Below are 27,522 nucleotides of genomic sequence, written 5' to 3'. Positions count from 1 at the left end.
TGACCAGGTTTCACAAAAGCTCCCAAATGACTTCAATCACCGCGCTTGAGATAGGCCATTCATTCCAGCAGCCACAAGTCGCTAAGAGATGGCAGAAAACAAAACAAAACAAAAAACAAAACGGACAGCAAGACCTGACCCAGGCAAAGGAATGGTCTCGCTGCGCTAGGCAAGAGCAACACAATGTAGAAACTGGGCTGAGGGATTTTTATTAGGCGCCTTTTTTAACCTGGTAGTTTCAGCACCGCCCTTTCCATTTTGCTGAAAACGTGGGCGGGGCTTCGGGTCTGGAAACTTCCTGAGCCAACAGAGGGCCTGAGCGGTTCCCAACCAGGTCCGACATACTACTATATAAAACACTGTCTGCGACTCGGGTTATTCTTTCTAGCTAAATTGCAGACATGTCTGGTCGCGGCAAGGGCGGGAAGGGTCTGGGCAAGGGAGGCGCTAAGCGCCACCGCAAGGTTCTGCGCGATAACATCCAGGGCATCACCAAGCCCGCCATCCGCCGCCTGGCCCGCCGTGGGGGTGTGAAGCGCATCTCCGGCCTCATCTACGAGGAGACCCGCGGGGTGCTGAAGGTGTTCCTGGAGAATGTGATCCGGGACGCGGTCACTTACACCGAGCACGCCAAGCGCAAGACGGTCACCGCCATGGACGTGGTCTACGCACTGAAGCGTCAAGGACGTACTCTCTACGGCTTTGGCGGCTAGAGTTTTAAAGCGTTGTATTGCTCATTCAAAGGCCCTTCTTAGGGCCACCCACGAAATCTGTTAAAGAGCTGTAAGCTTTGAAGCTATTAAGGTTTTTTGGGAAGCTTAACTGTGGAGCTGGTGGTTTGGGGGAGCAAAAAATTTTGGTTACGGGTTGTCACAACTCCCTGTTTCTTCCCCCCGCCCCCCCTCAGATCTCCGTCACCTACAGTGGCAAATTCTCTGGAGACTCAACTTCGTTGCCAGTTTTTAAAAAGATTTAGTGTAAACCGCGCTCATTTAACCTATGTTGACGGCGCTCGCCACTCCCACGTCAAGGGCAAAGTATGACACAGTATGGCCAGCATACACAAAATACTATCGTGCCTTTGTTACACGAAAAGTTGGCCGACCTTCATTTTAATAAGCTGTTTGGATGTCCTTAAGCACGCTGAAATTTGAGAATACTGGTAGAGAACATGGTGGCTGCATTTCAACGGACTTCAGTGTCTCCATTTGTAAACTAGTTTCCTTTTATGTTATTCAGTAAACTTTTTGTCAAGAACCCAATCATGACATCGTGTACTGTATTTAAAATGGTGCAAGGCACTTTGAGAATCTAGGCAACACTAAGAATTTTCATGCATCCTGCGGGCTTTTAAAATGGCTAACAAAATATTTTCTTTACACATTATCCTGTAAACAAAGTAGAGGCGGGAAAATGCTTCCTTAGAGGAATAAAGCCGGGAACCAACTCTGTGGGCGGGGTTGGGCGGGGTTGGGCGGGGCAGGCGAGGGAGGCATCAGTCTATTGTCCAATCAAGACGCGAGGGTCCCTATATATATTGGGACGCCTGGCTGCGCTCACTTGCGTTAAGTAATTGGCGCTATTTCTTCATGGCTCGCACAAAGCAGACGGCTCGCAAGTCTACCGGCGGCAAGGCGCCGCGCAAGCAGCTGGCCACCAAGGCGGCCCGTAAGAGCGCGCCGGCCACGGGCGGCGTGAAGAAGCCGCACCGCTACCGGCCCGGCACGGTGGCCCTGCGCGAGATCCGCCGCTACCAGAAGTCCACGGAGCTGCTGATCCGCAAGCTGCCGTTCCAGCGGCTGGTGCGCGAGATCGCGCAGGACTTCAAGACCGACCTGCGTTTCCAGAGCTCGGCCGTGATGGCGCTGCAGGAGGCGTGCGAGGCCTACCTGGTGGGGCTCTTCGAGGACACCAACCTGTGCGCCATCCACGCCAAGCGTGTTACCATCATGCCCAAGGACATCCAGCTTGCCCGCCGCATCCGCGGGGAAAGAGCTTAAATCTTAGGAGCGTACCCAATTAACCCTACCCCAAAAGGCTCTTTTCAGAGCCCCTCAGTTGTCACCGAAAAGGAGCTGTTCATTCTGGAGGATGTATGTTAGTTCCCGAGTGATAAATGGCAAGGAAGTTATGATTGAATAGCTATTGTGGGCTCAATTGTTAACGTGTCACATCAGTACTGTGTGTTTGGAGATTAAGCTGCAGGTGGAGGTGACTATTTTGTGCTCCTAGTAAGCCTAGTGAGCGGTTTCCGGGGAGGCACTCTTAAAGGGATACAACCATTAAACCACTGGCTTAGACACGAAGTGACTGGAAGAAAACTGGTCCATAGCTTGAGAAAGTTTAGTGGTTTCTGTGGGTAGTTGTGTAAAGTGACAAAGTTTTTGTTTTGTTTTGTTTTTTTCCCTTTGCCAAGTACCCTAGCTCCTTAACTCCAGAAAATGTGCCTCTTGCCTTCCTGTTGCAGGAAGAGTGGTTGAGGTTGAAGCCTCACAGCTGCCAGTTACTCGCTGAATAATATGCAAAATTACTCATCTCTCTGAGATTCATCTAGAACAGCTGTAAAATGTGGCAAACATTAGTTTGTAGAGCGCGCTTAGATTAGTTCCTGGCACTTAATAGATACTCAATGAATGTTAGCTGTCTTTTACTATGCCCCTCTCCTGTAAAGCATAGACGCCCTCCCCCCAACCCCGTACCCAAATTTCTGAAAGTTTTGTGATTGAAACAGTGGGAAACGCTTGGTTGAAACATTTTCTTGTTAAGATCTTTAGATCTCGATTTGTGTAGTTCTGAAAGAGGCAGGCCTGTAGCAATACACCGTGAAGTTTGTGAGGAGGAATTCAAAACAGCAAAAGAGCCAGGTAGTAAATATTTTAGGTTTTGCAGGCAATGTATAATCTCACATCTTTTAAAAATGCAATTTAAAAACAGAAAAACTCTTAGCTCGAAGGCCGTACAGAAATAGGCCACTGTCTAGATTTGGCCATAGCAGGCTATAGTTTCAATCCCGGAGCTCCTGAAGAGATGAAGTGGGTTGGCCTACAGTTTTTCACAGGAAAGAATTGACTGTTGATTGCATGAGAGATCTTAACCATCACCCCATCCAGGCACAAAATCCTGTCCATCCCCCCCCCCCCCCCGGCCCCCGCAAACACATACACACACACACACCTCCCAATAAATAGCAAACTTCACCATCTATTCCACCTCCTGGTCATTGCCTTAGTTCCCTTGGATGTTAATGTTTTCCTGAATTCTCTTAAATTTCTATAACTTCCAGTCCCTTAATATCCAGTCCACACTTACAGTCAGTAGCCAGTTATTTCACTGAAAGATACAGGTCTGTCATCACTTAAATACACAAAAATATCCACAATGATGACCAAGCAATTGGTTAAATGTTGCTGGAGGTAAGGAGTTTGAGTGAGAGTACTGGGAAAAGCACCTTGAAAGACGGACAAAGTCCCAAGCCATCTAAACACTTTGTACTTTCAAAGGCTACTGGAAGCCCTTGAATAATTTTTAGCAGGTTTCAGAGTTTTTTCTAAAATACACAATCTGGGCTAAGCATTTTTCTTTGTTCTTATTTGAATGGATTCGCTTAGGAATTAAAGAGAGAAAGCATCTCCATCAAAAACAAACCAAGTTTGTTTGCATGCAGGTCATTGGATCGTGTGGCCAAAGCAATTTCTATTCCTCCTGGAAGAAGTCACTTTGGCAACATAACTTTTCCAAACAGCAAAATCCCATTCTCTAAAGACATTGGCACGTGGAAAGTCCTTGAGATGCAGAACCGGTTTTTAAAGTAAGATCTATATGGTTAATTTGGGGCTGTAGGCAACCAGCCGTCCGTCCTGCGCCTGTGTTACTTGCAGCAGTTCGAAACAAACTTTATGGCAAAACCAAGGAATCTAGTGTCTTTCCTCTTGCAAAAATCAAAGGCCGAACTTCTGGACAAAGCCTTTTAAAAAACATTCACTTAATACTTAGTAAAAATTTATTGCAACATGTAACTAACTAGCTCGATGCCTTGCACCCGGTGGACTTATTTGAAAAACTGAAGGGATTTTTAAGAATATCGTTTATTAATTGCACGTGATTCACAAAAACACAAACAAGTATGTGAACCTGGAAGTTGTTTTCCTCCTTTGCAGCCCCAAAGAGTCAAATTCTGTACCATTGTTTTTAGCATTTAATCAAATTTTTGGGACTAACAAACACAATTTGGGAGTCCAACCACGAGCGGCTGCCGCCTGAGGGCTGTGGATCGGGCGCTCCACCAATCACAGGGCAGCACCGGCTTATATAAGCCCTGGGCCCGAGCAAGACAGCATTGCAAAACTTGCTCTTTGGGTTTTGAGTCTCTCTTCCTCTAGCAGTTTCTCGCATCGCCATGTCGGAAACCGCTCCCGCTGAGACGGCTGCCCCGGCGCCGGTGGAGAAGTCCCCTGCCAAGAAGAAAACTACCAAGAAGTCCGCCAGCGGTGGCGCGGCGAAGCGCAAGGCTACCGGGCCCCCAGTGTCTGAGCTGATCACTAAAGCTGTGGCCGCCTCCAAGGAGCGCAATGGCCTTTCCTTGGCTGCGCTCAAGAAGGCGCTGGCAGCTGGCGGCTACGACGTGGAGAAGAACAACAGTCGCATCAAGCTGGGTCTCAAGAGCTTGGTGAGCAAGGGCACTCTGGTGCAGACCAAGGGCACCGGTGCTTCCGGCTCTTTTAAACTCAACAAGAAGGCAGCCACCGGGGAAGCCAAGCCCAAGGCCAAGAAGGCGGGGGCTGCTAAAGCCAAGAAACCCGCAGGGGCCACCCCTAAGAAGCCCAAGAAGGCAGCGGGAGCTAAGAAAGCCGTCAAGAAGACACCCAAGAAGGCGAAGAAGCCTGCGGCTGCTGGCGTCAAAAAGGTGACTAAGAGTCCCAAGAAAGCCAAAGCCGCAGCAAAGCCGAAGAAGGCTGCCAAGAGCCCTGCTAAGCCCAAGGCAGTGAAGCCAAAGGCGGCAAAGCCCAAAGCCGCTAAGCCTAAGGCAGCAAAACCCAAAGCTGCAAAGGCGAAGAAGGCGGCTCCCAAGAAGAAGTAGAAAGTTGGCGCTTAAGAAGCAAACCCCAAAGGCTCTTTTCAGAGCCACCCAGAGATCTCTATAAAAACAGCTGTGCACTGAGTAACGTGAATACCCTATTTTGGCCGCCCTCCCAAGAAAATTTTTACTTTATTTTAAATGTTTTCGGTCTTTCTACTTGGAACTAAAGCGAAAATCACTTAAAAAGCGAGGCAGAAAATTATAAGAAAAATGTTAAATGACTGTTAACCGTTCGTTTTGCTTCCCGGGTGTTTGTTTTAGCTACAGAGAACTTTTTTTCGAGTTAAAAAAGCCCGCCCTATCTTCTAATAGGTCAATAATTGTTTAATGCAAATAAGCTGAAAAGTGATACTTTTGCACCTTGATGCTGCTATATTTACTCTTTTTGATTTCTTCGGACATAACTAGGGAGCCTAGAGACTAAAACCCCAAACCTGGAAAGTGGCTTGTTGCCAAGTTACATTACATCTTTTCCGTGGCAATGACAACGATGTTAAGTGAAATTATTGTCCCAGCTCCTCCACAGAAAAAGTAGGTGGCTCTGAAAAGAGCCTTTGGTTTACGAAGGAGTTGCTGTTGAGGCTTTACTTGCCCTTGGCCTTGTGGTGGCTCTCGGTCTTCTTGGGCAGCAGCACCGCCTGGATGTTGGGCAGGACGCCGCCCTGAGCGATGGTGACTTTGCCCAGCAGCTTGTTGAGCTCCTCGTCGTTGCGGATGGCCAGCTGCAGGTGGCGCGGGATGATGCGCGTCTTCTTGTTGTCGCGGGCCGCGTTGCCTGCCAGCTCCAGGATCTCGGCCGTCAGGTACTCCAGCACCGCCGCCAGGTACACCGGCGCCCCGGCCCCGACCCGCTCGGCGTAGTTGCCCTTGCGGAGCAGGCGGTGCACTCGGCCCACGGGGAACTGGAGCCCGGCCCGCGAGGAGCGGGTCTTGGCCTTGGCGCGAGCTTTGCCGCCCTGCTTGCCACGTCCAGACATAATGCAACACTTAAAGCCTACACAGAGGAAACTAAAGGGAAAGAAGGAAAAGGCATATTTTATAGCTGCAGCTGGGCGCGAAAAAGAAGCTATTCCATTGGGTAAAATAGCAGTATCATTTTAAAAGAGACAAGACAAGGGTAGGTCCTTAAAATGAGCATTCTGATTGGATAAATTCACAATGACGTCATTAGAAGAATTCACCAATCAGACATAGAACTTTACTAAATGTCATTTGCATGTGCATTTGTAAATAAACTGGACTCGCCACACCAACTGCTCATTATCTCTTGAGGATTTTGTAATTCCTCTTCGCCATGCCTGAGCCGGCCAAGTCCGCTCCTGCCCCGAAGAAGGGCTCCAAGAAGGCGGTGACCAAAGCCCAGAAGAAGGACGGCAAGAAGCGCAAGCGCAGCCGCAAGGAGAGCTACTCTGTGTACGTATACAAGGTGCTGAAGCAGGTCCACCCGGATACCGGCATCTCGTCCAAGGCCATGGGCATCATGAACTCCTTCGTCAACGACATCTTCGAGCGCATCGCGGGCGAGGCGTCGCGCCTGGCGCATTACAACAAGCGCTCGACCATCACCTCCAGGGAGATCCAGACGGCCGTGCGCCTGCTGCTGCCCGGGGAGCTGGCCAAGCACGCCGTGTCCGAGGGCACCAAGGCTGTCACCAAGTACACCAGCTCCAAGTGAGCCACTGGCTGCAAAGCAGTTGACCAGGCACCGTCACATCCGAAGGCTCTTTTCAGAGCCATCCACACTTTCCAAAGAGACCTGGCACTTACTTAGCTTGCTGCTTAATTTGTTCAACTATTTAAGATTTGGGGATTGTGGTATTTTAAATAAGATGATTTGATAACAAGCTGTACATGTTACAGCCATCACCCCAAACGAATTTTATTGTGCTTATTTCACTTGCCATCCAGCTCAACTTAACTCTGAGGATCAATGTTTGAGTACGTTAGTGGCTAGCAAATTTCAAATGCTGTTTAGCTGAACGTGTGCTTATTTTACGCTTTTCAGTGGTCCTACACATGCATTCCCTGCCCTGCCCCTTACCGTGCTTTATAAGTATCACCCCCAAAAATGAATTAAGGGAAAAGAAGTAAGTTGTGTCCCCTTTAGACTTTTCATGTAATTTGATCCTGCTGTATATGCTTGTTTTAATGTTTCACCCCCTTGGGAATGGCATTTCTGTTCACTATTTTACAGGGTCAAATTTTTTTAAATTGTGGAAGAGAATTTAGAATGTCAGTTTCTTTTTTGAGTCAGCTCCACATTTCATCTCACTCTTTCCTCTTTACCTTTTTTCCCTTTGTAATAAGGGAGAAATTCTAAGTTAAAAGGCAATCTTTGAGACCTGAAGGAGAGTAGCAAGATGGCATTTTTCTCCCAGGCAGAAGCACAATCTCTTGCTGTTTAGGCCAGTAATTTAGAGCTAATTAGGCATTCTCAAGAAACTGGAAATACAAGTCCCAAGCATTCTGCAGACTATCAAATATTAAGATGGTAAAACCCAACATCTTTATTGTTTTTCTAGATATTCTTCAATCTTTCTCCATTAAAGGACAGAGACCTTAGGGCTCTGGGAATGGAAAGCACAAAACTGGGGCTGAACTTATGAGCCCCAGAGCTAAGGAGAGCTAAGGCAAAACTAGACAAAGCCAGTAACTGCCTTCACTGCAGCCTCAAAAAAGTGGCTAGAAACATGCAGAATATTTATGGAGTTTAATATTAATTTCTTTACTACATCAATTAACATTGAATATGAAATTAGTATTGTTACTGATTCAGTGAAGACGTGACAAATAGTAGACTGAGAAAAGCATAATTATTTCTTGAAATGCACCATATAGCTGTTCTCCATTCTGTATCTGTAAAGTCCCTGTTCCTCTACCATCTAAATCCCATCTTGTCCTGCAAAGCCAATCCTAAATCTAATCTTCCCTAAATCTTCCCTGAGTATTCCAGCTTGCATTGTTTTACCTTCTTGAAGTTTCTCCAGAGTTTTTTCCTTTCTATTTCCGCCTCTCCCACACACACACACACACGGTGCATATATGCAAGCTGGGACCTCCCTGTCTTTCCTGTGTCTTTATATCTTTATCTCCATTACATTTAAGAAGTGTGATTTATTTCTAGAGTCTTCTTTTAGTATTTAGCATTTTGTTTTATAATTCGTTTTTAACCAATATTACCTTTGTCCACTGTTATGACTGGCCTATGGAACCAATTTCTGAAACATTTGCCACTTACTTTAAGAGGCCAAGATTTTGGCTTCTCTGAAACATAGTTTCCCTATCAGTAAACTGTGGATAACAGTGATTCATAGCCACATGACTATTGTGAGGATTGGTGAGACTGCTTTGTAAATGTCTCAGAATTATTATGTACATATGTTTTGTATATATTAAAAAGGAATCTTATCCATCTGTCATTTGAAAGGCTTAGGACATCTTCATTTATGAAACTGAACCTCATAGTTCAGCCCATACAGTGTTTTTTAGTTCATTTTTTCTTTCAAAAAATATTTGTGGAGCACATATTATCTCCCATAAACTCTTCTAGGTGCCAGAAATAGAGCAATGAACTAAACACAAAAGAGGTCATGCACTCAGAGTTTATTTTCTAATGTGGGAACAAACATGCACAGAACAACAACAACCAAAAGAGTATCAGAAGATATTAAATGTTTGGGAGGAAAATAAAGCAGAAAAGGAAGAGAAGGAATGGTTTTGTATCTTCCATTTTACATAACATTACTAAGGAGCCCACAGCCGCAGCTAAGGAGACCACCTGTAACAACTAAGACCCGGCACAGCCAAATAAATACATAAATAAAATAAATATAAATAAATAACTATCATAATCACAGAATGCTCAGCAAGAAGGTGAAATTTTAACAAAGCTGAAGAGATGAGAGATTGAGCCATTGGGGAAGATTCTTCTAGGCAGAAGGAAGCAGGAACAAGTAAAGAGGCCCTGAATGTACATGTGGGGTTAGGGGGAAATACCCGGTGTTAGTCAAGGGACAGGTGGCCAATGTGGCTGGGCATGAGGTGGCAAAGTGGCTGGAAGTGGGAAACATTGCTGGGGAAGGGGGTTTCCAGAATGTGTAGGATCGTATGTGACAGTATAATGGCTTTGGATTTCATTCTTATATGTTTTGAATTCTTAGGAGCTACAGAAAGCTGTGGGTTTTGGGTGATCAGCTGTGACTCATCTTGAGCCCTGATGCTGGACTTCACAAGGGCAACAGGCAAGGTGCTCTGTGTGAAAGTGTCATTTTACTCCTTTGCTGAAACCTCTCAGAGCGGTTAGAGAGGATTCCCAGGCCAAGTCAGGGCATCAGGGACCCCAGGGAAGTACCAGACCCTTCCCTATAGATATAGGAACTCCAGGCATTTTACTCCCAGCAGTTACTTTTTGTTCCAGAATAGTCCTCTTCTCCACAGCCTCCTGAACTGAGCAAATTCCTGTGGAAGAATCAACAGTTCTGAATCTGCTTCCAGTTGTGGATCACCAGGGACCACACAAACAACAGCCACAAATAAGGCTGTCTTTCAAACATCAGAGCCATACCCACCATTTAATACGTGTCCACTTCTGAATCTTAACCTTTCTGCAACTCCTTTAACCTTTTTTGCCCTTGTTTCCACTCTCATCTCAAGCCAAGAGAGCGAAACCTCTCATATTTCTTCTCATGGTACCTTATCCATATAACTAGGTAATAATCAAATGGCCACTCTCACCTGGTGAGTTTTATATTCCTAGTTTCTCACTCCTCTTGTGTCCAGTGGGTCTCAACTTAATCATGCGTCAAACTTGCTGGTAGAACTTTGAAAAAATATATTATTGCTGAGCTTTGCCCATAGAGATTCTGATTTATCAGAGGAGGGGCCCGGGCATCTGGGGTATTTGAGAGTCCTCAGCTAATGCTGATGGCTATGAGGATTGAGAGGCACACTCTGCTGGGCCAGCTGCGGGCAGTAGCCTCTAAAATGGCACCCAGTGACCCCTACCTTCTAATATTGGTGCCCTTCCCACATTGCTTCAGGATTAGAGTCAACAGCATATGACAGAAGGGATAGTATGTCATTTTCAAGATTAGATAAGAGGGTTCCATCTTGATCACTCCCATTCTTTCTTGGATCACTTATTCCAGAGGGAGGAAGCCAGCCCTTGTAGTGAGTAACCTTATAGAGATACTCACATGGTGAGGTACTGAGGCTTCCAGCCAACAGCACTGTAAAAACGTCTTTTCTTGGACTTTAGAAGCTCTGGTCCCAGTCAAGCCTTTAGATGATCTAAGTCCCTGACTGCAGCTTCATGAGAGATCTTAAACCAGACTACCCAGCTAAGCTGCTCCCAGATTCCTGACCCTAAGCAACCCTGTGAGGTAATAAATGTTTGCTGTCTTAAGCTGCTCAATTTTGGAATAATGTGTTACCCGACATATTTAGTTGATAATACACCAACTAAAATCTTAGCAATCCTTTCTTTCAAGGTTGAATCTTGTTATACTCTTTCAAAGAAACTTTCCCAGATTGCCACATTCCAGAATAATATTACTCCCTCCAAATTCCTACCGCAGTTGATATGAAACATAATTTGATGTAATAATAATAAATAATTATATTACATTTTATACATATAATTACATATAAGTAGTGTTATATTAATGCTATAATATATAGTTTATATATTTATATAACATATATAGGTATATGATTGATATAGAAGTATAAAATATAACGAGTACCATTTTGCCATTTACTGGTTTATGATATTGCTCATTTTATTCAGTATTGTTTAAACTTCTGAGTTCCAGTTTTATGATTTTTTTTTCTTTTTGCTATATCAAGGTGCAATCTATACTACTGTTTACTTAATATTTTTTAAAAATATACTCTTTAGGGGAATTCCCGGGCAGTCCAGTGACTAGGACTCTGCACTTTCACTGCTATGGGCCCAGGTTTGCTCACAGGTTAGGGAACTAAGATCCCACAAGCAGGGCTGCTCGGCCAAAAAAAAAGGGAAAGAAAGAAAGGAAAAAAGCTTTATAAAATAAAGTTACATATTTTATTCATTTTAAATTTTTGGCAGCTTCTAGTGGGTCTTAGTTGCGGCATGTGGGATCTTTCATTACGATGCACGGACATTTCTCTAGTTGTGGCACTCGGGCCCAATTGCCCCGTGTCATGCGGGATCCCAGTTCCCCCACCAGGGATGGAACAGGCATCCCCTGCATTGCAGTATGGATTCTTAACCACTGGACCACCAAGAAGTCCCAAAATCAATGTATTTTAGAAGACATCTTTACATCACTACCATAGTGGAAAATTACTACCTCTGACCATAAACAGAATACAACTATAAAACAATATGTAAATATATATATGTAATTCAATTTCAGTTATATGCTTTTTGCTGCCTACTACTTTGAGTCAGAAACTTGTTCTTTGTTAAGAAGTTGAAAAGTCAGGGAAGGAGGCAAAGATTAACAAGCATTATTGAGACCTTAAAGATCTGCCAGCACCAAATTAATGCTTTCCCAGTTACTTAATCAGAAAGATTTAAAGAGAGTAGAAAAGAGAATATTTTCACTCTCTGTTTCAACATTTTAAACACCAAAGTCCACATACTACTTACAATAATTTTTCATGCCCCCAGTGGTACAGATCTGAGAAATACTGGTTTAACTAATGTACTATTTAATTAAGCCATTATTATATGTCTAATGCAGGAAATATAAAGCTATATGACCCAGGGAAGCTCACTTTGTGGTGGAACATTTATTAAATCATACTTGTACATCATCTCATAAAGTCCTTCTAAGAAAACTGGGGCCTTATTATTATCTTCATTTTACAGGTGATCAGAAGAATCACTGTGTTAGTCTGCACCCTGTAGGCCTGCAAGTGCCTTAATTGCCCAGCCTCGAGACCAAAGAAAATGCCTGGAGACAGTGACAGAGACAACAATGGTTTATTGAATAGGGGATCTTACACGTCTGAAGCAAAGTTCTAGAGCAACTCCTCACTCTGTACTAACAGCAGACAGGACATGGCAGCAGTCTTCATGGGGGGGCGGGAGGTGGGGTGGGGTGTGTGTACCAATTATAGGGGAAACTGATGTCAGGTGGGCTCATCAGTTAGCAGGGAAACCAGCAGAGAAGGACATCTCTCACCCTCCCTTTGGCTAACAACCATCAAGGGGACAAATATTTCCCTTTAATAACCCAGCATGCTGGAGATGTTCTGTTCTAAGAATCAGAACAATTTCTGGTTGGAGCAGCGGCAAGCACTTAAGCAGGTACTGATAAGCTCTACCATTAAGAGGAAAGGTCAGTCCTGTGAGTAGGGCGAGGTGAAGCAGGGATTGTTTGAGCAGGGGATGTACAGAGAGCAAGAGAACAGCCATCTTTTGTGGCCTGACCATACACACAGACTCACTGAAGTAGTATCCAAGATAACCAGCTAGCAGGTATTGGGGAGATTTTAGTCTCGAAAGATTTGCCAGGACCTATGCTCCTTCCACCTGTTTAGGCTGCTTTAGGGTAGGTTCTTTATTAATTCAGATTATCAGAATGACCTGCTTTGGTACTCTATTCAGTTTTTCTATTTTCAGCATTTTATTCTCACTCATGTATTTCTCTTGTTTATCTCCTCGTACATCTGGAAGTTCTTGATTTTCTTTGCTCTAATATTTTGTCATTTGGGGGATTATTGAATGTCAGGGTTTACATCAATGGCTCTTCACTCAAGGATCTGCCCTCAAGGAATAAACTGTACGGCACTTACATCTTGCTTTTAGCATATAGGGAAAAAAAAATCACACTAGATATTGGCTGCCATTTATTAAGTGTGTACTATCTTTAGATACTGTGAATTATCTAATTTATTTTTCCAATCTAATGAGGTAAGTGGTAGTAGTACCTTTGGTCTACAGCTAAAGAGAGAGGATTGGGATTGTAACGTTACATCAGCGTACTGGCTGCTTTATTCGTTTGCTACAGCTGCAATAACAAGGTACCTCAGTCTGGGTGACTAAAAAACCAGAAATTTGTTTTCTCACCATTCTGGAGCCTAGAAATCGGGGATCAAGGTGCCCACAGGGTTGGTTCCTTCTGCGGGCTATGCAGGAAGGATGGGTTCTAGGCCTCTCTCCTTAGCTTACCAAAGGCCATCTTCCCCCCTCTATCTTCACATGTGTTCCCTCTGTACTTTGTGTCCAAATTTTCTCTTCTTAAAAGGACACTAGTCATGTTGGAGTAGGGCCCACCCACTCTCCAATAACCTCATTTTAATTTAATTACCTCTTCAAAGGCTCTATCCCTAAACAGTTACATTCTGAGGGGTGGGGGTGGGGGAGGGGCGCAGATAAATATTCTCCCAGTGATAGCTGCCTTTCTTTAAGTAGAACAGCCCATATAAATCTGGGATGTACGACTCCGTTCCCTGGACTAGGCCTAGTTTTGATTCTTTGGAAAGAGGAGGACAAAAGAAATTAATAAGGATAGGTTAATGTTCAAACTTCATTTTTTAGAAAATTACATAGTATCTATTGCAAATAATTAAACAGCATTCAGGGCTCATCCACAGTGATACTTTAGCCTTTCACTTGGGCAAACCTGGATTGCTGACCCTCTGGGAGAAGGAGTATAAAGGGTCTTCCCAGGGGGGCTGCTGCTTCAGGGAGGGGCCTCTTCTTGTCTATTTCATTCTTTCTCTCAAGGCAGAAATGATGGTCAGATGAGAGATAAAACAATAACTCCATGTCTCACATGGAGCAGTTTCAGTGGGCAGGTTTCTCTCTGCTCCTTGGTAGCATGATTTAGCTGCAAACTGGCACACATTTCCAACAAATGAAATACAGGGTGTCTGCAAGCATTATGTGAATATAAGTTGCAATTTTTGAACATTGTCTTTTAGACAGGCAGGTTTTAGTTTGTCTTAATTTCAGTACTATAATCAACAGGCAGACTTTACTGTACATGGTTGTTTCCCAAAGGAAAGGCAAAAAAAAAAAAAGTTATTAATTGTATGATGATGATAGGGTAGAGCTATAGGACCCTTCAAAGAGAATTTGACTAGTATTCTCCAAGAAAAAAAAAAGGCTTTTATCTCCCCTGTTCTTGGGAACAAGAGGGAGAAAAATTTTTTTTTTCCAAGTAAAGAATGACATCTTTTTCACTATTAAAACAAATATGACTCATCTCCATTTGTTTTCAAAGAATTTAGTTTGATGATAACAAAAGACCACAAAATCTACCATTTTTACAATGATGGCCACTACCATGAGGCTTATAAACTGACTGTCATTGATCCTCTAGCTATTTAGACAAAATACTCCTATTCTCTGTGCATCAGTTTGTTCATCTAGAAAAGAGGTGTGGAATGATGGTGACCTTAAAGGACTACTGCAGGCTATCACCTTCCTACATAGGATGGACTGAGGTCCGGGACACTGGAGCAGCAGGACATGGTGCAGGTAAATGGTACATATTCTTCTATATTTCTTAACGCCATCAAATTACAACTGAAAACTTATTGAAAGTCATGGTTTGTGGTTTGTAGAAGTCTACGTTCCATGGTGTGGCCACTGCCAAAATTTAACACTAGGCTTGAAGGAAGCAACAACTACAGTCTGATGTAGCCTAAGCAGATAAGCATCCCACCTTAAGAAGTCAGGATGGTGCTCAGGGATTTCCCTCCACTAAGATTTTGGATCCCGTGAAAATGTATCAGAGGATTGTCAAGAAGGCAGAAGTGGAGAATCCATCATAGATGTCGTTCTGAGTACTCTGATGAGGTTAATTGTGCTGATGGCTTCAGCAGAATCCCTTCTCAAGCAGGAAGTGATGGATGTAGTTCTGGAAAACAAGGCATAAGTAAATTTCAAGGAAAAAAAGATGTGATTGAAGACATGATAGCTTTGATAAAAATATCCTTGATAGTGAGGTAAAGGTGTTTGAATGTTAAGCTCTTCTGTGTAGACACTGCAAAAATGTGAATCCAGAATGAAATGCCCAAACTTCAAGAGATTTGACTCAAATGTGACATATACTTTTTAAGGTATATCCTGTTTCCATTTACTGATAAGGTAGTGCAGTTGATTTTTTTAAATTTATAAACATGATTTCTTGAATCAACGATAGTGTTTAGTCTCTTCCTCTAGTCCTATGACTAGTATTCATTTACATTCATTTTACCATCTGTTGGGAAAATTAATAAAATAGTCTTGTTCAGGCCTCAGAGGCAGAAGCAGGCCTCTGACTGACCTGTGACCCTGCCTGGACTGCGTGCCTGCTCACACACCTAACAATTGCTGCTAGCAAGTGAAATGGCACTTATGATAAGAAAGGGAGTGGGTCTTGGAATTTCTTGAGCCCTGGGGACCTGGCCAGTCCCCCACGGTCTGGAACATCTTGTGACTCACATGATGAAACCAACACATTGTTAAAGTGCAACCAGAGCTGCCTTTTTGTACGCAAACTGATGATGTCAGTTTGCGGTCTGGAATTATAAGCACAAGCTCCCAGAACTCCAATCTGAAGTCTCACCCATGGAGTGGATGCACTGCCTGGGACCCTTCCCAAGTAGGGCTCCAGACTGCTGTCACTTGGGACTTTCCAGCGCTGCTTGGATCTGGATGTAGGTGCTTCCCCCAACTTGGTGATATGTAAACCTCTGTCTTTACTATTCTTTCTTAATAGTTATACTATTCTTTTCTTAATTAGTAAACTGTAATCTTTGTTAATTCAATAAACTCTCTCTGAATTCTTGTTAAACTGAGTGTAGAGTGGTTATTTTGCCAGCAAATCCTACAAACCTTGAAACTGAAAGTGAGGCTTTTGGCAAAACACTATTTCACTTCTTTGGCCATGAACAAGTAATCCACCAGGGCAACTGATGTGCTAAGTTGAGTATCATTAGCAAGAACTTGAGTTATTTCATGAAGTATCTATTGCTGGACCAGAGGGTATGACTGCAGTAACTTATATCAATTTTACACAACTGCATTTTAAAGATTTTAAGGATTGGAAGTCCTAAAGTAATTTATGGGTTGACATTAAAAAGAAAAATTAACAAATACATTACTTCTATGTCCAATAATAGTAGACTAGACAATTCAGATAAACCCTGATGCTTACAACAACTAGAAAACAACTGATTGAACGGTCAGGCAGCTAGCAAGACAATGAAGAATTGCAGAGCCAAGAATCAGAAAAAGAAGAAAGCCCAGGCTATTAGGCAGCTAGAAAATGGGAAAAGAAGAAAATCTCCATATACTACTATGGAATGATCTTCAGGATATATATTTTAAAGGAGGAAAAAAAAACCCCAAGGTAGAGAAAATTATGTATAAGATGTTACTGTTTATCTAACAGAGGGGCACTAAAAATACACAAATGTATGCTATAATTAACAAACAAATAATGGGAAATTAAATCACAACATTCAAAATTGTTACCTATAAGGTGAGAGAGGCTTCGGGATAAAGGAGAAAGACCTCTTTGAATATACTTTGATTTGACCTGGGAACTATGTAAAACTATTTCATGTAAGGATAAAGTTAAATTTTAAAATGCGAAAGCCCTCAAAATAACAGCAAAATGAAGCACGTGGATCTGCGTATTCAGATGGTAGCATAAGTACACAGGAAGGAATATTCCAAATAATTTGCAAAACAGTAATTCAAACATTCCTAGCGTCACACAGTTACTAACGCAGCAGTTCTCAAAGTTTTCAACCCATGCACTTTTTAAAAGTACTGAGGATCCAAAGAATTTGTGTTTCTCTAGGTTATTACTATTGATATTTACCCTATTAGAAATTAAAACTGAAAGAATATTTTGTTAATTCATTAAAAAATTATACTAATAAACCCTTTTTAACATATTTTATGAAGATAGCTATATTTTTCAAAATAAAAAATTTAGTAAGAAGGTTGGCATTGTTCTATATTTTGCAAATATCTTTTAAATAAGTTTCAGGATAATTATGAAAATAATTTTAGCCTCACAGACTCATCAGAAGGATCTCAGGGACCCCCAGGGGTCCCCAGACCACATTTTGAGAATTACCGCCTCTAGGACCAATAGAAAGGTAACATTTCATTTATTTATTTAGTAACCATATTGTTGGTGGTAGTGTTGGGGATGGCTGTGGCAGAAGCTGATACACAGGGTATTTTGAGAATGCCTTGGGAATTACAGTTTGGGTTGATTTCCAATAATGGCAATCATTAAAATGCAATTTGCTCTCCTGAAACATCAGCTAGTTTCTCAGGGAGCTCTTTTTTGAGACTTGATCCTATAGCATTGTAAGAGGTGGAGTTGCCCCTAATATAAGTACAACAGAACCTTAAGAATGCAAGGTCAGTCACTTTCTGGGGAAGAAGATGCTCATCTCAATGACATACTGCACAAAGACTTGGGTAAAGATGAATGGTGAGACACACCATGTAAACTTCTTATTCAGCTCATCACAGTATTTGTTCCAATTGCTTATTATCATGGATTCAATGGCTTTTTATATGCTGAATCTATTTCAGTGAACAACTACAATTGTTCTGTTTGTTTACTTTTAATTCTCAAGTCAGCACCACTTACACAGTGGGAATTCTTTCAGGTTTCCTTGCCTCTCTCATCTTAACTCTATTGTTACTCCAGACATGGGAGATCATCTTTGCTTTCAGTCAGCATGATGTTCTAGACCCATCAGGATGTCCCTTGTCTCAAAACTTGCAATCAGTTCCTCTTCAAGGGCTTTAGTTTCCTGAATAGAGGTGGAAATCTCCATACCAGGGTTTATGTTAGACTGTTTTGTGTTATGCACCTGGCTGCCTCAGAGGACTTTGAGAACATTGTGATGATAAACTAAAAACCCTGTTTTTAAAGGCTAAGTGCCTATTACTCTTTTCACTGAAAGTCTTTTATCTTGTTCCCAAATAAATTATTTTTCAATCAAACACTTTTCCTCTTGAGCTGATAGCTTCACTCTTCTCTGCCATGGAAAACATCACCTTGCCAAGTTTAATTTGCTAGATTTTGGGCTGCCTATCTAAACAATGTGTTTAAAAAACAGTATTATTAAAAATGTTATAAAGCATACAATGGACTTTTATCCAGGTGTGAATTCTTAAGATACTCATAACACATTAGTAATTTTAACACTTCACCTTGAGCTTTTGGAAGAATTAATATAGTCCACAGCTCATAAACATGAGGATGCTCTTACTACGTTTCCTTTTTGCAATGTATAGTTCCAAATGACTCTCCCAGCCATCGGCATCTGTACACCAGTTATTTTAAAAGAAAAGGAAATTTTAATTTTTCCAACACTTTCTACTTTCTGATTATTCTATTAATTCATTAAATATAATAAAAATATAATAGAAATTATAATATATATGTATGCATGCATAAAGTGTATCCTGGCTAATGGAATGATATAGCTACAAATTTCAAAGGATTGGCTCTATACTCTCTATCTCAGTGCTGTACCGTGAACCTAAAATAATCAGAAACTAGACAGTCAATGCTGGTATATTTTTTTGTCATCCTCTTTGAGTAAGTGTTGGAAAAATTAAAATATAACATCTTAGTATATGTGCATATAAAAAAACATTTTATGTGTATATTATATGTATATGCATAAATATATGTACATATACATACACTCACACACTCATATTATGGTATAATAATTTTAATTGCAGGCAGCATTGAACTTCAATTTCTTAATATTTTTGGTCATATACAGCTATTTGGCCAAATACAAAAACATTAAAACATACAGAATACCTTAACATTCTAATTTCTTTTTAAGATAGTTTAAAATGTTGGGAGAAAAAAGTAAATTAAAACAAAGCTACAATCAACGCAATCAAATTAATATCAAGAATTATTTTTTAAAAGTCCAGTGCTGCATTTATACAATGTCACCTCCTAAATGTGAGTGGGATATTTTTATACAGTTCTATATTCTCAAAACAATGTTCCACAAGAACCAACTAGTAAAAGACGCTGATATATTGAGTGTAACTTTAGTTTTTTTTTTATATTGGACATGAGCAAGGACTTTAAAAAGTTTTCATTATTGAACATTATAATTTTTTGTATGAATTGGCCATGCCTACAATCTCAATTTTATAGTCTGTATTATTTCATAAAGCAGACATGATAAGGCATTTTAAAAGAATTAAAACATATTAAAAATTCTTAATTTATTAATGGATACTTTTCCCATTTTCTTCATTCTAAGCACATGAGGAAATCCTCTGGGAAATATTTTGTTTCTATGTTTTATTATAACCTACATTAATATTATTCTTTTTAATATGCCTAATATTAAAAAGTCAGAAATTTTAAATTATAAATCGCCTAGAAAAATAATATCATACAGTTTCCAAAGATGTAGGTCATACCTATTAATTTTGAATGTGAGGCCTTAAGCAAAGATTCAAAGTAGTTTCCCCATAGAAAGACTTTAGATAGCTAGTCACTCATTTATGCCTTGGCATGTTGCAAATTTAAACATATTAGGCCACCTATATATTTTCATATGCAGTATGAACAAATGGTAGTTTTTGCATCAAGTGGTCACTTGGTAGAATAACATACTTTTTTGGAAAGCGTTTCCATGCTGATTACCGGTAAAGATCAAAATAGTTTTAAACATGCCATTCCTAAAGGCCTAAAATGAAGTGATAGATTTTGGCTTCCTGAATTGAGGATAGGGGAAGAGCCCGTCTCTATTTTTAAAAAGCTTATTCCAATTAATAGAGAAACAGTAAATGCAGGTGACATGCAGAAAGAAAACGTGCAGGATTCTGACAGGAAAGGCAGGGAGTAGGACCTAATCCCTCCCATAGAGAGGAATTACACTCAGAAAATTAGGGAGTGGAGAAGATGGCAGAGATCCTCGCACAAAGCCAAGAGGCTCAGAATTCTCCCAATGAGAATAGGCTCACGAGGGACAACCGTTGGTAAACTTTAAACTGGGCGCGCAGCGTCCGGATTGGCCGTCGATAAAACTTGGCATCTGGTTCATGTGTACGATAATTTGGATTCTCACTTGCGTTTGTTTTTCTTCTGCGTTTCTAACTTAATTATTTGGCAAATCCAAACCCAGGGAAAGGGGAGGAGAACCAGCACCGCTCCCCAAAGAAAACATAAGTGAATAAAACGATTAGTACCGTTCTTACTGTGTGCCAAGCGACTCATTAGCTAAGTACGTACACGTTAACATTAAGGATGGAGCGCTCAAGCCACTGTTAACGAAACTGTTGCCAGGCTTAAACTTAAGGCGAGCGGATTTTGCTTCGAGACAAAGGGTATTTTGTTTACCACGCTTGTCTGATAATGAACTTGATCCTTCTTAACACAAACACAAAAGATCTCGAGCGTTGCTGCAGCACCACCTACATTGTTGCGGAAATAATTTTTAACAGAATCAAAATAAGGAAACGAGAACAGATGACCATATACAAGCCAAACAGAGAAGCCTCAGAAGAAACCACCCCTGCTGACAGCAAATCTTGGGACTTTTAGCTTCCAGAACTGTGAGAAAATAAATTTGTATTGTTTAAAAACAAAAAAAAAGGCGGGACTTATACTTTGAAGCAAATAAGAAACACCTGCTGTATAAAGTGAGTGCCAGTTCTCTTCAGAAGACTGAGTGGCTCTGAAAAGAGCCTTTGGGGTGTGGACCGAGTCTTACCGATCGCTCCGCTGCAGGCCAGCTCACTTGGAGCTGGTGTACTTGGTGACAGCCTTGGTGCCCTCGGACACGGCATGCTTGGCGAGCTCCCCCGGAAGCAGCAGGCGCACGGCCGTCTGGATCTCCCTGGAGGTGATGGTCGAGCGCTTGTTGTAATGCGCCAGACGAGATGCCTCGCCCGCAATGCGCTCGAAGATATCGTTGACGAACGAGTTCATGATGCCCATGGCCTTGGACGAGATGCCGGTGTCCGGGTGGACCTGCTTCAGCACTTTGTACACGTACACGGAGTAGCTCTCTTTACGGCTGCGCTTGCGCTTCTTGCCATCTTTCTTCTGGGCCTTAGTCACCGCCTTCTTGGAGCCCTTCTTCGGGGCCGGAGCGGACTTGGAAGGTTCAGGCATGGTCGGGAGTTGTTCGAAAACAATAGAAAGAATGAGAATGAAGCGGTAAGGAGTCCCCCGCGATCACAGCTTCTTAAACAAAGAAGGAAGTGAGTAAAGCGGAGCATCTGATTGGTGGTGAATCCTGGAAACGTCACGTAATAGTTTTGTCCAATCAAAATAAGCGTATTTCAAAACCACGATTTCATTGGGTTAAGTGAAATTGTGTTTTTAGCCAGTGGTACGCCTTCATTTTCGCGCCCAGTAAAGAGTATAAATAGCGTAGCTCTCGTTATAGTTGCTCAGACTTTAGCCATATTGGTGCGTGTTAATTTTTGGTATGTCTGGACGTGGCAAGCAAGGAGGCAAGGCTCGCGCCAAAGCCAAGACCCGCTCCTCGCGGGCTGGTCTCCAGTTCCCCGTGGGCCGAGTGCATCGTCTTCTCCGCAAGGGCAACTATTCCGAGCGGGTCGGGGCCGGCGCGCCGGTGTACCTGGCGGCGGTGCTGGAGTACCTGACGGCCGAGATCCTGGAGCTGGCGGGCAACGCGGCCCGCGACAACAAGAAGACGCGCATCATCCCGCGCCACCTGCAGCTGGCCATCCGCAACGACGAGGAGCTCAACAAGCTGCTAGGTAAAGTTACCATCGCTCAGGGCGGCGTCCTGCCCAACATCCAGGCGGTGCTGCTGCCCAAGAAGACCGAGAGCCACCACAAGGCCAAGGGCAAGTAAGAAGTCTTGTATCCATTGCAACTCACACCTTTCCAAACCAAAAGGCTCTTTTCAGAGCCACCCACCTTATCAACAAAAAGAGTTGTTCTTTTAAAGTCTGTTTGTTTTGAAAAGTAAAATGCTGTTGAGTATTAATCTTAAAAGGTGACTTTTTATATGTTCTATCTCAAGATTGTGGCCAGAGGGCTGTTAAGGTCACCAACAATAATTTGGAGGTTGCCAAGGACCTGTTTTTAAGGTATTTTCAAGTCTGACCGAGAACTCTTGACATTCAGAAACAATTAAGATGAGAATGTTTAAAATGTTTTCTTTTCAGAAAAATCCTCTAACAAAATTTAGCTAAGTCATTTACATAAGCCTAGGTTATTTCCTCCACTTAATTGCTTTCCAAAAAGCAAAACACTTCCTTAGATAATTTAGGTTAAACCTATGAGCAAAATTAACATCCCTGTGATTCCTCATATAGGTCAAATGCCCATCTGAGACAAAAACTTGGCAGCATACGACTTTGGCTTACCCTCACTTCTAATTGAGTTGATTTTTACTGGTCACCACTCACCCTCCTAAATGGGAAAAGAGTAGTAATCCAGGTACGTTGTTTGTTTCAAATAGCTTCTGGCAGAGAAAAAAATTCATGATGGACTGTTTACATCAATTGATGGTGAAGTAAAGGCAGTATGGAACTAGATTAGGAAGAGGATGGTGCCTTAAAAACAAATAGGAAAGATGGACACTGTAAATCACACTTGTCAGGCAAGTAAATCGCCATATCAGGTTTTTATAGTCCGAATACTGTCAATGATTTTTTGCTGCCTCTTTCCCCCGCCATCGTCGCTCTCACCTCAGATCACCAAGTCACCCTAGCTAGAGAGCCTTCAGTTCCTCTCCACATTAGCACATGTATAGTTTTCCTTATGAATAATGTATTTCTATGGCATCCCTAGCCCATTGGGATAAATTTTCTCAGTCTCCCGAAATATATTTTATATATGCGCACCCAGGCCCCCTGCAGTGCAAGTGAAGAGTCCTAACGACTGGACCGCCAGGAAATTCCCAGTATTTCCTATATTTAAATCTCAACTGCAATCACATGTAAATAATATTCCTGGGAGTAAAAGTGACCACAGCAATCAGAAACAGGAAGTAAATGTTACCTTTTTTCCCTTTTCTTTTTAACTTATGATTATTTGATGTTGGAAGACCCGAATCCTGGTTTCAGTGAGTCTAATTATTCAATTTTTCCCTCTTAAAAAGTCATCTTCATTACTTGAGTTTGTAAGTTTTAAACAACATGTCTCAGAACTTAGCACTGTAACAGTGTTAAGTAAATGACACAGGCCTAGGAGTTCTTTCAGTTTTTCATAGTAGAAGATGCTGTAGTTATTGATGATCATGCAATTACTAACACTTGCTTCACTGCATCATTTCTATTCTCCACAAGAACCACTACATTGTTAAAATAATGGCTTTATAATTATTGGTATGATTTTGATTAATAAAATCAATGAACCTATAATCAAATAGTTGGTAAATGAATACATATTTTTGTTTTAAATAAAATAGAATATTCAAGTGTGATGTCATAGCTTATAATTCCACGTTAATTGAGTTTTTTAAATTAATGGACTGTTAACCCAATTTCATTGGATAAAGCACTGTGTTCTTTACTATCTACATAATCAGAAAAAAAGTAAAACATATTTAATAATGGAGATAACAGAACTTTCCAAAAATCTTGCCAAAATAATTTAGATATTTCTAATTTCAATTAGATCCTGAAGAACTTTTTAGGACTCCACAGTTTATACTGTAAAGTTCTTCTCATAAGACGTACAGCGGCTTCCTTGGTGGTGCAGTGGTTAAGAATCCACTTGCCAACGCAGGGCACATGGGTTCAAGCCCTAGTCCAGGAAGATCCCACATGCAGCCGAGCAACTTGTGCCCTTGCGCCACAACTACCGAGCCTGTGCTCTAGAGCCCAAGAGCCACAGCTACTGAAGCCCATGGGCCTAGAGCCCGTGCTCCGCAACAAGAGAAGCCACGGCAATAAGAAGCCCACGCACCACAATGAAGAGTAGCCCCCGCTCTCTGCAACTACAGAAAGCCCGTGCACAGCAACAAACCACACCCAATAAGTAAAAAATAATAAAAAAAGATTTTCAAAAAAGGGTACAGTTCAATGTTTTTGTGGCAGAAGATTTATGAAAGTATTATTTAAACTTTATTATTAGAATTGGTCTTCCCATTAATTTCCCTCTCTGTAGACTCTGGATAACTATGAAAGCACGCCTAACAGTATCTTCCCATGTTAGATTTGTTGTGTATTGTCTGGGAGCAAGGATTTTTCTCTACCCTTCTGATAGGGACAGAGTAAAGGGACAAAGTAGGTGGTTAGATAGTTAATCCCACTAGGGGATTGTAAGTAGAAAAAATATGGGAGACACCTGTAAGTTAATGATTACTCAAGAAAGCAGGTTTACTTAACCCCAAAACCAAGCAGGCTTGCTTAGCAACAAAACCATGGGACAGAAGCACAAGACATGCCCCGAAACAATAAAACAATGGTGGCATGAGACCCACATCCTGCCCAGTGAACTCAGTAAGTTCATGATCCCTAGGACATGCTCTCTGCACACATAAGAAAAGAAGAATTTATGGAAAGGTGCTCATTGTACAGAGACCTCAAATAATTTTTTCTGTCCTGGCTTGACCACATAGGGACAAAAACACTCCCCTGCCCAACCTAGAGGAGGAACTGATGATGGAAGCATGACATCTACTCAAGAAAGACAAGGTCTTTTCCTTCTCCCCACTTTTCCTTTTATTATAAAACTGTAGCCCACTAATTCCTCAGGGTGCCGCACCCTCTCTCCCGCCCATTTGTAAGCCTCACAAGTGTCCTATTCTAATAAATCACTTATCTATCACCTTGCCGCTTGCTGGATTCTTTCGGTGTGAGACATAAAGAACCGGGCTCCTCAGAGCCCCCCGAAAACACACCTATCCGTTTCACTTCTTAAGGTTCTTTTGGCTAATCTAATAATCAAATTGACATGCTAGATTAACAGGAGAAAATCAAATTTAATTTCATACATACGGAAACCCCACATACATGAGAATTTCAAAAACAGAAAGGCACAATCAGGTATATATGCCATCCTGAGCTAAGGAATGGCTTAGTGGCTTCCAAGCACGAGAGGATAATTCACATAAACAATAAGAGGGAAAGCAAATATTGGGTAACTAGTTTGTCTGCCATGCAGCTGAGTCACTCAGATAATTTTTTTTTTCTGGTAATAATTCTCATTCTGGGAAAGACCCCAATTTAAATTCTTCTAGGTAGTTAAGGGAGAGGCAGAAGTTTATCTTGAGATTACAGGATCTCAATTGCCTTTACCTCAAAATAATCAATGTGCAAACGTGGCCCATTTTGGGGAGCTCATTCTGAACTCCTTCAGTGTCTTATCCATTAGTGTACAAATTCCCTTAGAATGGAGAATGGGTTTTGTTCACATTTGCATATTCCTAGACCCTAGTTCAATGACAAGCCTGTAAAATAGTCAATAAATTGTGTTAATTTTATAATAATAAAAATCCTTATAAAGTAAGTGATATAAAGGCAAAAAAAAAAGTTGAAAGTTAAATAAAGATGAGATCACATGGAGGAAAATGTAGGGATTTTTAAATGAATAACTTCAAAGTAGCTAAACTGGAGGAAGAAGCCTAAAGATCAGAGGGGTCCAATGAGCAAAGACCAGTTGTAAAGAGTTACACTACACTGCCCTTTCACTTCATGATATTAACTTATCTGGAAAAAACCTGATCTGGATGACCTTATTTACTGTACTTCCTACTTCTTTCTCTAGTCCATCAACAGTCTCCTATTTAAATAAATGCTACTGATGTTAATGAATATTAATTACCTGGTGGAATAATGAAGAGATTGAGTGATTTGGGCGACCAGGAATTTGGAAGAAGGCAGGGACTCTGGACAAGGGGCAAACACTAAGGACAGAGAATTAAGGAGCCCTCAACAATACACATTTCTGAGGCTCCCAAAAATGCCTTTCCCCAAGGTTGTTTTTTGTGGTTTTTATAAATTCCTTCTCTTCCAGACGTTTTTCTATGCTTACTATTTCAGTTGTTTATATGAAATATTAGTTTCACTCGTTCTGTGGCTGAGACCCTCCTGTAATAAAAAAACGATTAAAGAGAGAAAAACAAAGTTTAATACCGTGTACATCTCATGTATACATGGAATACACAGAAGGGGACTGAATAAAACTCCCAGAAGTGGCCTGAACCACCACTTTAAATATCATCTTCAGCTAAAAACAAAAGATGTTCGGGTGGGGGTGGGGGTGGGGCTGTTGTAGGCGTTGACCAGGAAAAGCACAGTTAACAAGGTGAGGCCAATTTAAGTCCTGCACCTTCTCCATTGGTAAGTTTCTTGTGAGTTATCTTGGAGGTACCCTTACAAATGGAGATTTCTCATATAAATGTAAACTTCCCGTAAACAGCGGTAAATTCTACTCTGTTTTAAGAGCTTCTCCTGTCTGCTTTTTCTCAAAAACAATCCCCTCAAAATAATCCTTATGCTAAAGAAGGATGTTTGGGAATGGCATATTCTGCTACCCTTCATTAGAAATGTCAGTATAGTATACCCAAGTATCGTGAAGAAGTAAATTTTTATTAAATGGAAAAAAATGATTTATTAAAAAAAAATGGCTGCTAGGGGAGTCGGCTAAAACTATATTGAAGAGAATTCATAAGAATAACAAGGAGACAATAAAAAATATATTTTCTGTTTAAATAAGGGAAATTTGTTAAAATGTAATCAGTACAAAGAGATCCCAAAATGCCATTTACAGCATTGCAAACATTTTCCTTGAAAGAATACGTGCTTTTATCTTTTCGCTAAAATATTGATATCAAATTGGCTACCAGCAGAGATCGCTGTGTGATGGGATAACGAATTTTTACTTTATTGCTTGCCCTTTTCTGTATTTTCCACAACATTTATGTTTTGCCTTCGCATTCAAAAGCAATTGTTAAAGCCTTAAAACATGGTAATAAAATAGTTACCACAGCGTGAAACACAGTACAAAGGAAACGAGGCCTCTTTTTTTTTTTTTTTCTTTTTGGTCAAATTCCCCTCCCCCTCCCCCGGGGCGGGACTTCCCGCCGTCTTTCTTCAGGTTCTCAGTTCGGTCCGCCAACGGACATTTTAAAGGTCTGTATCCTCGTGGGCTGCGAGTCGGGCTTCGTTGAGTCTTCAGCCTTTGTTGAGTCTTCAGGCTTTGAGCATGTCTGGTCGCGGCAAAGGCGGGAAGGGTCTGGGCAAGGGAGGCGCCAAGCGTCACCGCAAGGTTCTGCGCGATAACATCCAGGGCATCACCAAGCCCGCCATCCGCCGCCTGGCCCGGCGTGGGGGTGTCAAGCGCATCTCCGGCCTCATCTACGAGGAGACCCGCGGGGTGCTGAAGGTGTTCCTGGAGAACGTGATCCGGGACGCGGTCACCTACACCGAGCACGCCAAGCGCAAGACGGTCACCGCCATGGACGTGGTCTACGCACTCAAACGCCAGGGACGTACTCTCTACGGTTTCGGCGGCTGA

The 27,522-nt window shown here is 41.8% G+C and overlaps 6 protein-coding genes across 6 annotated transcripts; 4 read left to right on the top strand and 2 right to left on the bottom strand.

Annotated features, from left to right (window-relative positions):
* Window positions 1-401: 401 nt before the first annotated feature.
* LOC130831675 (uncharacterized) lies at window positions 402-27,522 on the top strand. The gene is made up of 3 exons (XM_057700025.1): window positions 402-687; window positions 1,489-1,918; window positions 27,195-27,522. The coding sequence occupies exons 1-3, from the start codon at window positions 402-404 to the stop codon at window positions 27,520-27,522; spliced, it is 1,044 nt and encodes a 347-aa protein (XP_057556008.1).
* Window positions 4,343-5,077, top strand: H1-5 (H1.5 linker histone, cluster member). Its single transcript, XM_057700051.1, has one exon. The coding sequence runs from the start codon at window positions 4,397-4,399 to the stop codon at window positions 5,075-5,077; it is 681 nt and encodes a 226-aa protein (XP_057556034.1). The 5' UTR covers window positions 4,343-4,396.
* LOC130831724 (histone H2A type 1) lies at window positions 5,662-6,164 on the bottom strand. Its single transcript, XM_057700078.1, has one exon. The coding sequence runs from the start codon at window positions 6,052-6,054 to the stop codon at window positions 5,662-5,664; it is 393 nt and encodes a 130-aa protein (XP_057556061.1). The 5' UTR covers window positions 6,055-6,164.
* Window positions 6,347-6,872, top strand: LOC130831736 (histone H2B type 1-C/E/F/G/I). Its single transcript, XM_057700091.1, has one exon. The coding sequence runs from the start codon at window positions 6,372-6,374 to the stop codon at window positions 6,750-6,752; it is 381 nt and encodes a 126-aa protein (XP_057556074.1). The 5' UTR covers window positions 6,347-6,371; the 3' UTR covers window positions 6,753-6,872.
* LOC130831728 (histone H2B type 1-N) lies at window positions 14,283-21,258 on the bottom strand. Its single transcript, XM_057700084.1, has 2 exons — window positions 20,789-21,258; window positions 14,283-14,934 (listed from the first exon to the last, which is right to left on the bottom strand). The coding sequence occupies exon 1, from the start codon at window positions 21,190-21,192 to the stop codon at window positions 20,812-20,814; it is 381 nt and encodes a 126-aa protein (XP_057556067.1). The 5' UTR covers window positions 21,193-21,258; the 3' UTR covers window positions 14,283-14,934; window positions 20,789-20,811.
* LOC130831722 (histone H2A type 1-D) lies at window positions 21,495-21,904 on the top strand. The gene has a single exon (XM_057700076.1). The coding sequence runs from the start codon at window positions 21,512-21,514 to the stop codon at window positions 21,902-21,904; it is 393 nt and encodes a 130-aa protein (XP_057556059.1). The 5' UTR covers window positions 21,495-21,511.

The sequence above is a fragment of the Hippopotamus amphibius genome, chromosome 11 (assembly GCF_030028045.1).
Source record: "Hippopotamus amphibius kiboko isolate mHipAmp2 chromosome 11, mHipAmp2.hap2, whole genome shotgun sequence".
NCBI lineage: Eukaryota > Metazoa > Chordata > Mammalia > Artiodactyla > Hippopotamidae > Hippopotamus > Hippopotamus amphibius.
Note: the sequence above shows the minus strand (reverse complement) of the source record. Positions and strands in the feature narration are given on the sequence as shown.

Coding starts and splice junctions, on each gene's coding strand:
- LOC130831675 (XM_057700025.1), top strand. CDS start 402: ATGTCTGGTCGCGGCAAGGGCGGGAAGGGTCTGGGCAAGGGAGGCGCT. Junction 688..1,488: donor CGCACTGAAGCGTCAAGGAC/GTACTCTCTACG, acceptor GGGGCAGGCGAG/GGAGGCATCAGTCTATTGTC. Junction 1,919..27,194: donor CTCTTCGAGGACACCAACCT/GTGCGCCATCCA, acceptor GCCTTTGTTGAG/TCTTCAGGCTTTGAGCATGT.
- H1-5 (XM_057700051.1), top strand. CDS start 4,397: ATGTCGGAAACCGCTCCCGCTGAGACGGCTGCCCCGGCGCCGGTGGAG.
- LOC130831724 (XM_057700078.1), bottom strand. CDS start 6,054: ATGTCTGGACGTGGCAAGCAGGGCGGCAAAGCTCGCGCCAAGGCCAAG.
- LOC130831736 (XM_057700091.1), top strand. CDS start 6,372: ATGCCTGAGCCGGCCAAGTCCGCTCCTGCCCCGAAGAAGGGCTCCAAG.
- LOC130831728 (XM_057700084.1), bottom strand. CDS start 21,192: ATGCCTGAACCTTCCAAGTCCGCTCCGGCCCCGAAGAAGGGCTCCAAG.
- LOC130831722 (XM_057700076.1), top strand. CDS start 21,512: ATGTCTGGACGTGGCAAGCAAGGAGGCAAGGCTCGCGCCAAAGCCAAG.